This window comes from Stegostoma tigrinum, chromosome 9 (genome assembly GCF_030684315.1).
Source record: "Stegostoma tigrinum isolate sSteTig4 chromosome 9, sSteTig4.hap1, whole genome shotgun sequence".
NCBI classification, from domain to species: domain Eukaryota; kingdom Metazoa; phylum Chordata; class Chondrichthyes; order Orectolobiformes; family Stegostomatidae; genus Stegostoma; species Stegostoma tigrinum.
The window spans coordinates 26,167,981-26,182,635 of NC_081362.1; the positions used below are offsets into that span (position 1 = coordinate 26,167,981).

Genomic DNA, 14,655 nt, shown 5'->3' on the forward strand with positions numbered 1-14,655 from the left:
ACGATCAGATCAGTAAGCTTTTCATCTGGTTCTCAAGCAGCTTTACTGCACTGCAATTATTTAAGTGCAGTTGTTCAGCTGTGATGACAGAGAAGCAGCACGTGAGACTCTACGCTTTAGTGAATAAGCATAGGAATTGATAGAAGGTTAACCAACAAGCGACAGTCAGATAATAGATTTGAGAACTCAGCATAAACAGATTTTATGGTTACTATGCAAATCAAATAATTTCATTCACCTGGAAACAAACAGCTAAAGTTCAACTGTTACTATGCAATTTGGTTCTCATAAAATTGTTAACATGATATCTCTTAAAATAATAATTGTATAGTGGTACAGAACTTGAACAGTGCTGGACAGATATTTGCTCAAAGTTTTCATCTTGCATCCACCAGTATAAATGCAACAATGTCAAATTTCCAGCATCCACAACCATTTATTTTAATCAAAGAAAAGGGTATTGATTGCTTTCTCCATGGTAACGCCTCAGCCAATGGGAAGCAAAAGGCTTGCTGAATTGGCCAGTAATTTTAAAAAGAACAAGGTTTGAGATATTCCATTATTTTGCAGGGCATGTGTTCCTGAAATTTATAGTCTGTCATTTCTAAAAATCTCCTTGGATTATTTTAAATTGATTTTTGTGCAGTTAATAACATGCGCAGCATTTTCTTTTTCCAACAAGTGTTGCCCAATTATGGAATCAAACCTAACAGATGCTAATTCTCTGGAAAGGCAAAGTATATCAAAAATTTAAGAAACAAGTTAACAATTTCATGTTGCTGCTTTGCAGTGGTGATATTGAATATTATTTTCCTCCAACAGGATACTGTCATCTGTCCAAACTGCATTTTGCCTACCACACAACTCAGCAACACTGCATTTTACTTTCTAAACCGATACTTGCAGCCAGGTACCTGGCACTGTATGAGCAATTGGCTAATCATTTAAACTGCATGTTTCTTTGGTTGCTCATATAGTGGAGTATAGACTGTACTGTATCAACCTGTACTTATAAAGCCAAAACAAAATGTCAACTCTTTGGTAAGAGCCTATAAAGCATTAGGCAGCTGTGTAATTTGCTTGCATTTCTCATTTGCTGACAATGAAATTGCAAGTTCACTTGGAGGGAAAACATTAGTGATACACAAGATGGCCTCTCTCATTAAATGCTCAGCTAGCTCCTGCAAACACCTGGGTAACAAGTTAGAATCAAACAGCTCAAAAGAGGAGGATTATAACAGCAACTGTTCTACAATGTTTCCTGTCTCATAGTAGTTCTTAGCTGTAGAAACACATCCAAATTTACTAGATAGTTTGCACCTGGACAAGAAAAGACTGATGTAGACTCTAGAGGGCATACAGTGAAACACTAATTAGAAAATGATTTACAAACGTGCTCCAGACAATATAGTTCTCACATTCAATATCTGTGTCGAATAATTTTTTTTCACTTTCTGTGCAAACTCATGAATATCAACCTAACTTTCTCAGGTATGCAATAGTAGCAGCAAGCATGCCAGGAAGTAGTAAATGCTCTACTCATGAATCTTTTTCTTCCACAGAGCTCAAGAAAATAGAGGGCATGAAAAATGTAAGTTACATGGCACCAAGTTATAATCCAGCAGGTTTATTTTAAACCACAATTTGGAATCACATCAGGTGAAGAAGGAGCAGTGCTTTGAAACCTTGTGATTTCAGATAAATCTGTTGGACTATAACCTGGTGTCGCGTAACTTCTGACTTTGACCACCCCAGTCCAAAACCGGTACCTCCACATCATGAAAAATATGCACAGCTCCCCTGAATACACTGAAAGATCAAACTACATAAAGACGATAATTTCACTGATATTTTGGTGTAATCACTTCTTCATATTGCAGATATATTTGAGTAAAGGTGGCTCTGTTGTAACATGCTTTGTTAACGTGAATTGGCTGTAACGCGACTGATGAAGAGTGGAATCTGTTCAGATTATGCAAACTTTCTGCTGTACAAGTATAGTGATTCCCTGTAATGTAATTGTCTATAGTGCAAGGTCATATAAGAATGCAACAATTGCATTATAGGACAACCACCTGAGATCAACTTGCTTATGAACTTGATTATGTTTTTCAAGGATTATAGGGTGATATATAGCATTATAACAGAGGTGTCTGTCTCAACAGTTGGTGAATATCACTTAAGTGATCCTAGCAACCAAACTGCAGTAATCGCTCAACTGATGCAGCAGATAGATTGTTAATTTCGACAGAAGATTGTTCAGTGACTCATCATTCAGCACCCAAACAATAAAATTGTAATCATGATAAACAAATAGGGAGGCGATTGCCTAGTGGTAATATTGCTAAACTATTAATCCAGAGATACCCAGGTAATATTCTGGGGATCCAGGCTCAAACCTGGCAACAGGCAGAATTTGAATTCATTAAAAATCTGCAATTAAGAATCTGACATTGACCATTATGGATTGCTGGAAAAAACCCAACTAGTTCACTTATGCCCTTTAGGGAAGCTAACCAGCTAGGTATCCAGCCTACATGTGACTCTAGGCCCACAGCAACGTAGGGGAGTCTTAACTGCCCTCTGGTCAATTAAAGTTGGGCAATAAATGCTGCCCTAGCCAATGACACCCACATCACACAAATAAATAAAACTGGCAATTTTCAGCTTCCCTAACCAACACACAAATATCGTCACCCAGAGCTGTTTCCCATTGATGTTTATTTAAAAAGTTAAAGGTCACAAGTGCATATGAACAAAAACAGATCATGGCCCTTTGAGCCCATGCCACCATTCAATAGTTTCATGACTCTAGACTCCTGAAAAATCCCAACAATTGTTCATCCCTTCGGTAATCAGTAATCTATATTGGCCTTAAAAATATTCAAAGATTCCGCATGCACTGTCCTTTCAGGAAGGGAAAATCTAAATACTCTCAACCCTCAGAAAAAAATAGTTTCTTCACTCGTCTCAAATGGGAAATCTTCATTTTTAAACTATGACCTCTACGTCCTTCCCGTATCCACCCAGTTAAGTTCCCTCAGGATCTTTTATGCTTCAATTAAGTCATCTTAGACTCTTCTAAACTCCAGAGGATACAGGCCTTAGCCTGTCTAGCCTTCCCTGGTAAGGCAATTTACCCATTTCAGGTATTAGTCTAGAAAACCTTCTCTGGATTGCTTCATGCAGATCAGCATCCTTCCATAAGGACAGTGACATGTACTGCACACAGATGGAGGTTCTTTAGCTCCGAGTGATGCCAAAAGTGTTCCCACGCTGAACTTAGGTTACCATGAAGGACACTTCTTCTCAAACTGTACCCTCACTTCAGGCCTGTTGGCCCTCAGGTTAAAGCACCACTAGTCATCTCTTTTTAAGAAAGGAGCAGCCATATGGTCCGGTAGGACTACGGTTACATTACCTGTGCTCTAGATGCAGTCTCACCAATGCTGTGTATGACTTAAGCACAACCTCCTTACTTTTGCATTCAGTTCCACTTGCAAAAAAAACACATTGTAGTAGTTTTCTTGATTAAGTGTTGTATCTGCAAATACACCATACAAATCTTCTGCCATTCATGCTCTAGGACACCGAGATGGCTGTCTCAAAGATCTGCAACCTTACATAATTTAGAAAATATGCTTATGTTCTTACTTTTTTTTGCCAGTATGGACAATTTCACACTGATTGGTTTTAAAACCAATCACTCATGACTTTTGAGATAATGGGAACTGCAGATGCTGGAGAATCCAAGATAATAAAATGTGAGGCTGGATGAACACAGCACGTCAAGCAGCATCTCAGGAGCACAAAAGCTGACGTTTCGGGCCTAGACCCTTCATCAGAGAGGGGGATGGGGTGAGGGTTCTGGAATAAATAGGGAGAGAGGGGGAGGCAGACCGAAGATGGACAGAAAAGAAGATAGGTGGAGAGAGTATAGGTGGGGAGGTAGGGAGGGGATAGGTCAGTCCAGGGAAGACGGACAGGTCAAGGAGGTGGGATGAGGTTAGTAAGTAGATGGGGGTGCAGCTTGGGGTGGGAGGAAGGGATGGGTGAGAGGAAGAACAGGTTAGGGAGGCAGAGACAGGTTGGACTGGTTTTAGGATGCAGTGGGTGGAGGGGAAGAGCTGGGCTGGTTGTGTGGTGCAGTGGGGGGGGGGGGGGAGGGGACGAACTGGGCTGGTTTAGGGATGCTGTGGGGGAAGGGGAGATTTTGAAACTGGTGAAGTCCACATTGATACCATTAGGCTGCAGGGTTTTTGTACTCATGACTTTTGAATTTCTTTTAGGGAACACAAATGTCAGCAACAATACCAAGTGACTGACTACTGGCAGCTACATATATAGAATTTTTACAAGTTAAAAGCATCTATTCTTAGTGGTTAGAAATTGGCACTTCAAAAACAGCAGATAAAGAGGGTCATTCAACTTCATTTCTCACACAACTTAAAAATAATGGCAGATAGGAAGGATAGGGAAGTCATATTTTGGAAGTCATGAATAAGCCAATACATTTTCACCACTGCTTTGGCATGCATCATCCTACATTTTGCCATTTTCTATTGCTCCTGATAGTTGAAACAACATATGAATTAGGAGTAGTAGACAATTTTGCCCCTCAACCCTGGTCCATCATTTAATGATATCATGGTGGATCTGATTGAGGCCTCAATTCCAGATTCTGATCTATGTTTGATAACCTTTAATATCCTTGTTAGCCAAGAATCTGCCATTGCATGAAAAATATTCAATTGCCTTGGATCCACTCAGAATACTCCAAAGACACTATGCCCAGAGAAAAATTCTCATCCACTTAAATGGATCACTATTTTTTAAACTGTGCCCCCAAGTTCTTGAGGTTCTTCTTTTATGTAAGTCACAGCATTACTGATAGGACTTTAAACGTAAATGTTATCTTACCTTAGCAGCTACAATGCTTAGGCCCATTCCATTTTGCTTTTTCAGTGTCACTGTAATTATCTCTGGTTCTTTACGATTAGGCTCCTTCTTAACAGAAAAAGAATAAAAAGTGGTGAAAAATACAAACTCAGTACAGAACTTACCTTTCGCCAATTAACAACAAATGAAGGAACTGTCCAATAGTTTGAACTCAGCAGTTGGAATATCTGATCCGAAACTCCACAATATCAACAAGGGTCAAAGGAGACAACATAAAATACATTTTATTTCTTAATAACAAAATGAAACAGAAAAGTAATAAAATAGAAAATTAATGCTAATTTACAGAATTGTAAATTACCAAAACAAAGAAAAGCTAATTTTTTTTAAATTCAGCAATTCAATTCACAATCAGCATCTAACTTGAAATTTCACTCATTAAATTTGTTTTTATCATTCAAATGGTTAATCATGGCTATATTTTGTCCAGTTATTTGTTAGCTGTACAATTGGCCTCCCTTTAGCTTCCAGCTTTGTGATCAGTAACAACACCTGAACAACTGCATGAAAAGCTCACAGCTCGATTATGACTCATTTCTGCAAATTTTTTTTTAAAATAAGTTATGGCACCATTCCACAAAATAATAATATCAGAAGGGGTTAGGAAACTGATAAGATCCTGTATTCAAGCACCGGTGAAGGAGTTCTTAGGCTCAGAAGGAAGTACATATTACAAATCTTTATCGGTGAGGCTGTGGTTGAATCTGAAGCTACAAAAGCAATAATCAATTATAAAGTAAGGTTGCAGATATCTCATTCAATGCAGAGTTTGGAAAATAATGTATTAAATATGAACAGTAAAGACAGGAATGAAAGACCTGCCAAAATTCAAGATAAACTTGCAGTGTGGGAGACTTGGATACAAATAACCAGAAAAAAGAATCAGCTGAATTGAAAAGCAGCTACACTAACACATTCAAAAATGCCGAAGTTTTACCCAACTTTTTATTGTACCTCTGACAACTAATACACCTCAGATAAGACAGCATTGCTAGCAGGTTTACCAGCAAGCAAGAATCTGATATAACAAAAAGATAAATACTGAAACACAAGATGATACATAAATGTATCAAAAATTTGCATATTAAGCTAAATAAGACACCTAGACACATTTATTAAAATTTTGAAGCCAGGACAGTTAAATTATCTAGGATTCTAAACTGGAATTCAAACTCCACTTCATGAACTGAAGCCTAGAGGCAAAAAAGGAAACCACTTAAAAATTTGCTGAGCTTTTCCAGAAACTTTGTTTTTGTTCCTGATTTACAGCATCCGCAGTTCTTTTGGTTTTCACTTAAAAATTTATACCTCACATTCATATGCAAGTCAATACGTAACCAGGTGGCATCATAAAAGACATAGAACAAGTCAGTGTTTAAGATGAGAAGTTCCTTGAAAGAACTGAGAAATTTCTCCAGTTGGTTCTAATCAGAAATGCCCAGTCTTAAAAAGGGACAACTGACACAAACGGTTTATTTTCAGACAGTAAATCTATTATCCAATAATCTTGAATATACTTTGAATATTCAGAAGTAATGCCAATAATGATTCATTAGCATTAGCAAAATCAAACCTGGTGGATTCAGCTCTCTTTAAACAGTCCCTGTATGTTCTATGTATCAACAGTTGCTATAAGAACTACAAGCTTTCAAAGTCATTAATGCGAACTAACTCAATAAATTAAGCCATGCTCACACATTATACAAATTAAATATAAATAAGTCTGTTCCAGATAGTATTGAACTTTGCTCCAAACAATGACAGTGGGAGTAAATGCACATATGCGCATTTACACACAGTCCATTCTATATAACCAACTTACCAGCTCAGTATCGGGTGGAAAATTACTTTCATAGTCAGCGCTCTCAAAATAAACTGTCCAAGTACCAGGCGATCGTGAATGGCTTGTTAGCCTACAAAAGCCTACAGAAAAGACCAGATTTAAACAATGTGGTGGATGGTAGTATTTTTCATAAATATGATTAGTTTGGGGAGGGAGAAAGGCACTAATAAGAAACAGACAAGTTTTCAGTTTATTGCTCACTGTTGGGAAAAATTATGATAACCACTTTATTGCAAGCAATTTCACATGTTAAAAATAAAATGTTACTTTAAGACATTTTAATCTATGAAGCAGATCTGAATCTTTTGCTGCATAATTTTGGTGCCAATCTCAAGACATTTTCAGAAGAATCAATTTAATTCTTCAAATGATCTTATAAGAATTATCATTCACAAAAGCCAGATGTATTGAGAGATACTACTCATGCTGCCATTCAACTAAATTATATATTTTGATGTGAAATTAACCAAAAATCTGTAATACAGGTCAAGGCAAATTCCATACAAGATCTCATTGATAACAGCTAACATTAACTCTCAGTGACTGAAAAATCTCATCACACAATTATAGGAAAAGGACATAGCTGTCTTGTGGTGGCGGTGCTGGGACTGGCAAAAAAGAGAAGATAAATCAGCATGTACTGTAAATCTGGTTGGTCAGAAACAAAGTTAAAACTCTGATCATCTTAAACCAGTTTCTAGTGCAATTTTTAGCACCATACGGATTACGTAGTAAATGGTGTGCAATGGGCCAAATCACAGCTAACACCAGATATGACACTGAAGCTTGCAAGTACTGGTTCGTTGTGCGCAATCAACATGCTGCCCACTGTGAATGGTCGCATTGATTAGTTGGGGTCACGGTATGATATATTTGCATGTGTTGGAAGCCACATGTACTAACTCAAAATCACTTCTTCAGAAGAGTCATACTGGACTCAATAATAATTGCTTCTGTTTCCACAAATGATGACAGACCTGCAGAGTTTCTCCAGCACTTTGTTTGTATGTCATATCTCCAGGCATCCACAGTATTTTTATTAATACACAGGACTTGGTTTCATGTTACATCATAACTTTTTCCAACTGGAATGCGGCCATGGAGAATGCAAATCTCTGCTGCTTTCCCCATGGTAACACTATCTAATCCGATTCTACCCAGCAAGTCTGAGATCTATAACTAACGGATATTTGTTCCTGTTGCACCTCAATGCCAGCAACACCTAACCAATCAATACCTTCCTCCTTATTCCTGATGAGTGCAAGATGAAACATTTTGGCTTCATGTCTCCTTCTAGCAACACAAACTGCTAATACAGTACATTCACTTATTCCCTCAAAAAGTAAATATTAATCACCTGAGATTCCAAGTTTTATCAGGTGGTAGATACGTAAGTATCTCAGCTTTGTCTCTTGTCACTGCTGCATTATGGCACAATGCACCTCCAATTGGACAGCAACCAGCAGTACCAGCCTTGACCAACTGCCTTGTCTTGAATTCAACCGGGTCTAGCAAACTCAAAGACATGGTATAGGATCTCGGAGTTGCTGGCCCATATGATGTTAATTTACCTGAAGAGATTCACATATGCCAAGATAATTCTTGACACAAAATACGGGGAGCCAATCTGGTTGCAAGTCAGTTTAAAAGCACAAATACATTTGGTGATAAGTTGTAATAGCCCAAAAGCATTTTTGATGTTTTCTATTACAGAGAGCAAGACAAAGAAATTAAAAAAAACATACCTCTCTGGCAAAGTGGTTCTAAGAATTCCTGAAGGCCATTAGGAATGTTCCTGACAACATCACAAGAATATCCATCTTCAGGTAATAGAAAAGGTAGCTGTAGATCAGGGTCCTCTTCCAACTGTACCTCTCTACCATCACTCCGTGCAAGTTCATCAGCTGTGTTCTCTGCTAATGCCACTACATTTTCAATTAGCTCCTTAAAAAACAAACCCACCAATTTCTGGTCAACATGAATTACTTAAAAATGGAGGTAAGGAATAAGAGCTACGTTGCATCATATTTTAAAGATTCAGGTTGACTAACCAACTGATTAAGTGTGGGTTACATAATGTGTTAGAATTTAAAGAACCGCTTCAGAAAGTGATACCATGTATTTCAGCTTGAGCCATATGCTACAGTTCAGGACTCACTAGTAATTAAGTTAAGTTTACATTACCTTAAGCCACAGTATGAATGCCCATAGGGAAAAAGAGAGGTAGAGCTCGTGCAAGAGCGAGGCAGAGCACACGCAAGAGCGAGAATGAGAACAAGAGGAAAGGAGAAGTGCGATAGGAGAAAGAGAAGAGGACGGGTTAGAAGAGGTTAGAGGGGGCAAGAGGGAGGGGAGAGAAGAGTGAGAGTGAGCACAGAGAAGAGGGAAAGCTGGTGGTGGGAGCAGATGGAGAGAGGTGTTAGGAGAACAGCAGAGAAGGCAGGCAGGCAGTCAGTACAGGGAGATGAGCGAAGGAGGATGAGAAGAGTAAATCCAGTACAGCGGAAGAGTGGAGAAAGAGGGCTCCTTTCTTTTCCCCGTCTATGCTCCTCACCAACCCAGTGCTCCTTTCTTCAGCTAACAGAGAACCAACACACATTACAGTTAAAATATTTTTGATTATGTCACTGTTGGGACTTTCTCCTTGGTAACCAAACTTTTTTGCTGCCCCAAGATTAAGAAAGAAAATCATGATTTTTGCCACAGTAAATACCAAACCTGTGGGGTTCAACTTATTGTGGTGCAACTTTGAATTGAATCAAGGTATTCTGTCTTCATTTACTTACACTTCAAATAAAGGAAAGCTTCAAAATTTCAGTTTGGATTAATGTTCTTAACAACCAGTAGTCATCAAATATCCCTAAACACATCCGTTTACTTGCTTGCTCAAAAAAACTTTTTAAACTTTTAACTGAACCTAAATTATCACATAAATACAGTCCATCAAATGCATACAACTGGTAGTTTTGGCTAGGATTCTGCAGCCTCTTAAAATTTGCTCTTTCTGACAGGATCTCCATTTGGGCTTTTCAAGGGAGAAAAATTTCACGACCACCCCACCCCCAGCAAAAACGAACAATTTTATGCTTTGCTTCAACACCAAAATATATGTCAATGTGACAACTCTATTACTACTTAAATTAAAACCTCAAAATAAAATGATTGCAGCTTAGCAATTTAAATACCTGAGGGATATAGGGCTCATCCTGCGCACAGTGGTAACTTTGAAGTAGTGCTTGCAATTGCAATGAATTCAACTTAAAACAAGTATTGTTGATATTTGAAACGTCTTCTGCCAAATACTTATCCATCGTTAATAATGTGGTCGCCTATAACAGTAACAAATAAATTCAGATTTCTGCAGAATAACTGCTTTATTTTCTACGTAAAATTATGGGACTAGCTCGAAGTTCCAACAGCCGTAAAAAGCAATCTAAAATTAATACAAGTTTAAAATGTATCTTCGTAAAGTGGAGAAAAGCAGCAAGATGACACTTTCAGTGACATAAAACAGTTACATAAAATAACAATTTTACTATATTGCCCTTTGTTTATGATTAAAAGAGTCACAGGTCATAGTCATAGTAATAGAGGTCTACAGCATCAAAAGAGCATTTTGGTTCATTAAGTCTTTGTTGGTCAAAAACAACCACCTAACTAATCAAATCCTATTTTCCAGCACTTGCCCTTATACAAGGGGTGAGTTTTGGATTGCATCACACACTGGGTAAAAATGTTTTTCCATAATTCCTGCTCCCCCTACACACTAAACTTCCTGCCCCTTACCATAAGTCTCTGGCCACTGATCTCTCCCCCAAGGGGAAATACTCCTTTCTGTATTCCCAGCCTCTACCCCTCAATTTTATACATCTCATTTCCAACCCCCCCCCACCCCCCCAGTCTCCTCTACACCAATGAAAGCAATCTTTCTCCAATCTTCAGCCCAGGCAACATCCTGGTAAATCCCCTCAGCAATCTCTCCAGTGCAAACACATTGATCCTATGTGGATTCCAGAACTACACACGATATCCTAGCTGTGGCCAAATCAACTTTTTATACAGCATAACCGCCCTGCTCTAAACTCTCAATGCCTTGATGAATAAGAGCAAAAATAACACAAAGCTGTTGGAGCCTGCTCATTAGATATACTTGAGGGGGAGCTGGACGTGGCCCTTATGGTTAAAGGGATCAAAGGTTATGGAAAGAAATTGGGAATGGGATCCTGAAATTTCATGATTAGCCATGATCATTTTGAAGGGTGGTGCAGGCTCGAAGAGCTGAGTAGCCTATTCCTGTACCTATTTTCTGTGTTAATAGTTGTAGTCCATGAGCCTTTGAGAGATGTCAGTTTAGTGTCAGAGTTAGAATGAGTAATGTCCCTATGAGAATGCTGTAGCAATAAGGAGATGACGGCACTTTACCCTTACAGAATAACATTGACGTTTTCCTGCACTGGTCAGTGATCCTTCTGACACCGAACACAGTACTGTACCAGGTTGCTATCTGGGTCCAAGCCTGTATCGACTTGTGGCATGGACACCTGTGACAGTTCACAGGAAGAGGAAAAGGTCTCCCCTCACCGCCTCATCCACCAGGACCTGGATGAGGGTAGGGCAGTTGACGTGGTGTACAAGTAAAGCTTTTGATAAGGTTCCACGTGGTAGGCTATTGGAGAAAATACAGAGGCACAGGATTGAGGGAGATTTAGCAGTTTGGATTAGAAATTGGCTTTCTGTAAGGCGGCAACGAGTGGTGGGTGATGGGAAATACTCAGCCGGTTACTAGTGGTATGCCACGAGGATTTGTTTTGGGACCACTGCTGTTTGTCAATTTTATCAATGACTTGGACGCAGGCATAGGTGGATGAGTTAGTAAGTTTGCAGATGACGCTAAAGTCGGTGGAGTGGTGGACAGTGTGGTAGAATTTGGCAGATTGCAGGGGGACTTGGATAAACTGCAGAATTGGGCCAAAAGGTGGCAAATGGAGTTTAATATGGATAAACGTGAGGTGATTCACTTTGGGAGGAATAATAGGAAGGCAGAATACCAGGTCAATGGAAAGGTTCTTGGTAGTATAGACGTGCAAAGGGATCTTGGTGTCCATGTACATAGATCCCTGAAAGTTGCCACCCAGGTTGACAGTGCTGACAAGGCGGCTTACGGTGTTTTAGGTTTTATTGGTAGAGGAATTGAGTTCCGGAGCCATGATGTCATGCTGCAACTGTACAAAACGTTAGTACGGCCTCATTTGGAATATTGCGTGCAGTTCTGATCGCCCCATTACAGGAAGGATGTGGAAGCATTGGAAAACGTGCAGAGGAGATTTACCAGGATGTTGCCTGGTCTGGAGCACAGGCCCTGTGAAGAAAGGCTGAGGGACTTAGGTCTGTTCTTATTGGAGAGACGGAGGCTAAGAGGGGATTTAATAGAGACATACATGATGATCAGAGGATTAGATGGGGTGGACAGTGAGAGTCTTTTTCCAAGGATGATGACTTCAGCTTGTACAAGGGTCATAGCTACAAATTGAGGGGTGATAGATTTAAGACGGATGTCAGAGGCAGGTTCTTTACTCAGAGTGGTAAGGGCATGGAACGCCCTGCCTGCCAATGTAGTTAACTCAGCCACATTAGGGGCATTTAACCAGTCCTTGGATAAGCATATGGATAATGATGGGATACTGTAGGGGGAGGGGCTTAGATTAGTTCACAGGTCGGCGCAACATCGAGGGCCGAAGGGCCTGTTCTGCACTGTATTGTTCTATGTTCTATGTAACACATGCCAACTTGTCTGCCTGTCCTCCTACCCTAAGGTAACAGTAGAAAGGCACACCAAGATTTCCCGAGCTTTGTAATCTAAGGTTATCGTCCTCTCTATTCACCACCCCACCAATATTTGGATCAACCACAAACTTACTGATCAACTCTCCTACATTACAGTCTAAATTGTTTACATATATACATTACAAACAGCTAGAATCCCTAAATTGATTCCTGAGTAACTCCACACAGACCTCCATTCACAAAAATAGCCCTTGCCAAATACCCGAGATAACAAAGTGTAGAGCTGGATGAACACAGCAGGTCAAGTAGCATCTCAGGAGCACAAAAGCTGACGTTTCAGGCCGAGACCCTTCATGGGTCTAGGCCCGAAACGTCAGCTTTTGTGCTCCTGAGATGCTGCTTGGCCTGCTGTGTTCATCCAGCTCCACACTTTGTTATCTTGGATTCTCCAGCATCTGCAGTTCCCATTATTACTTGCCAAATACCCGCTGCTTTTTGCCACTCGGCCAATTCTGGATCCAATTAGTCAAATTTCCTCGGCCCTTATCTTGGCTGTCAGTCTCCCAAACAGGAACTTAATCAAAAGCTTTGCTGAAGTTTAAGTAGACTACATTGAATGCATTACTTCAACTACACACCAGGTTATCAATTCCAAAAATCCAATCAAGCTGGTGAGACATAACTCCTTTAAAAACCATGCTGACTGTTCTTGATTAATTCTGTCCTTTAGAATCGCTTCCACCAGGTTTGCCACCATAACGTCAGACTGTCTGGCCTATAACCTCAATTTATCTCTTGCTCCCATCTTGAATCATGGTGCCACATTGGTGGTCTTCCAGTCCTTCAGAAGCTGGCACCTTTACGGTGGCCAGAGAGGAAATGAGAATAGTTGTGAATACCCTATTTCCTCCCTTGATTCACTCAATAGCCTGAGGTATATTTCAACTAGCCCTGAACATTTTTATGCTTTTAAATCTACCAGATCACTTAGAACTTGTGGTCTATACTAACTTCTTTCAGTACATCTTCTGTCTTCTCTCTCATTTTTAAAGCACATCATCTCTCTCTATGGTGAACAGTATAATAAAATATTCTTTTAGAACCCTACTGGTGTCCTCTGCTCGACACACAAATTACCACTGCAGTCCATAACAGGCTGAACTCTTTCCTTGTTATCCTCTTACACTAAGTAATTTTACAAGCACATTAAGGGTATTTTTTTTTAAAAAAAACCCGCCTTACTCTTTCATGACATTTTCTTGCTCTCCTAATTTTCTTTTTAGGAAGTTTCCTTTGCAAATGGAATATTCCTCTATGGCTTCTGTGGTTGTGTGGCCTAGATACCTGCACTAAGCCTCTTTTTCTCTTTTTCTAATCCTGTGCATCCCTTTGATCTTCAGGGTTGACAGGATTTGTTGGACCCATTCTGTCTTTTTCTTGGGAAGTGCTGATCCTGTGCTCTTCCTATTCTTTCTTGAATGGTCCTGCTACTCTGACACAGATTTGCTTACTTATCTGCTCCCAGTCCACTCTGATCAAATCATACCCTACCTTATTAAAAATCAGCCTTCCCTCAGTTTTGAACTTGGATTTAGACCCATCCTGGTCCTTTCTCATAACAATCTGGAATTACAATTGCTTTCTGCAAAAATGTTCCCCCATGATACTTCAACCACTTGCCCAGGCTTATTACCTAAAATTAAGTCCAGAAGCACATCTTGTACGGCCTTCTACATACTAGTTGAAAAAGCTCTTTCTGATACTTTTAAAGAATTCCACATTCTCTAAATCTTTCCCACTATCACCATCCGACCTAATGCTGGAGAAGTTGAAATTCTCTTTTCTTTCCACAGTTCTCTGAAATTTACCTACATGTCTGCACTTCTTTTTCTCTAAGATAGTTAGGGGCTCACTCTTTCTCCACAGGAGCAGTCAAATTAATGCAGCTTTTGCTTAATTAACCCACAATAAATTCAAGTCACTGATAATTTTCTCCTGGAGCATCATTTTTAAATGTTTCCTGAGATGAGATTTATTGGGCTGTACTGGTTTATATACTTTCTTTAACA

General features: G+C 39.5%; 1 protein-coding gene across 11 annotated transcripts in view; it reads right to left on the reverse strand.

Annotated features, from left to right (window-relative positions):
- Positions 1–14,655, reverse strand: part of afdna (afadin, adherens junction formation factor a) — a 213,809-nt gene that overhangs the window by 57,550 nt on the left and 141,604 nt on the right. For 10 of the 11 annotated variants that reach the window (XM_059648433.1, XM_059648432.1, XM_059648424.1 and 7 more), the window contains 4 exons: positions 9,988–10,131; positions 8,548–8,746; positions 6,782–6,882; positions 4,921–5,007 (listed from right to left, as the gene is read on the reverse strand). In XM_059648433.1, coding sequence (XP_059504416.1) covers positions 4,921–5,007; positions 6,782–6,882; positions 8,548–8,746; positions 9,988–10,131 — 531 coding nt within the window. The remainder of the gene's footprint in view (positions 1–4,920; positions 5,008–6,781; positions 6,883–8,547; positions 8,747–9,987; positions 10,132–14,655) is intronic. The other variant, XM_059648423.1, reaches the window with a different exon arrangement.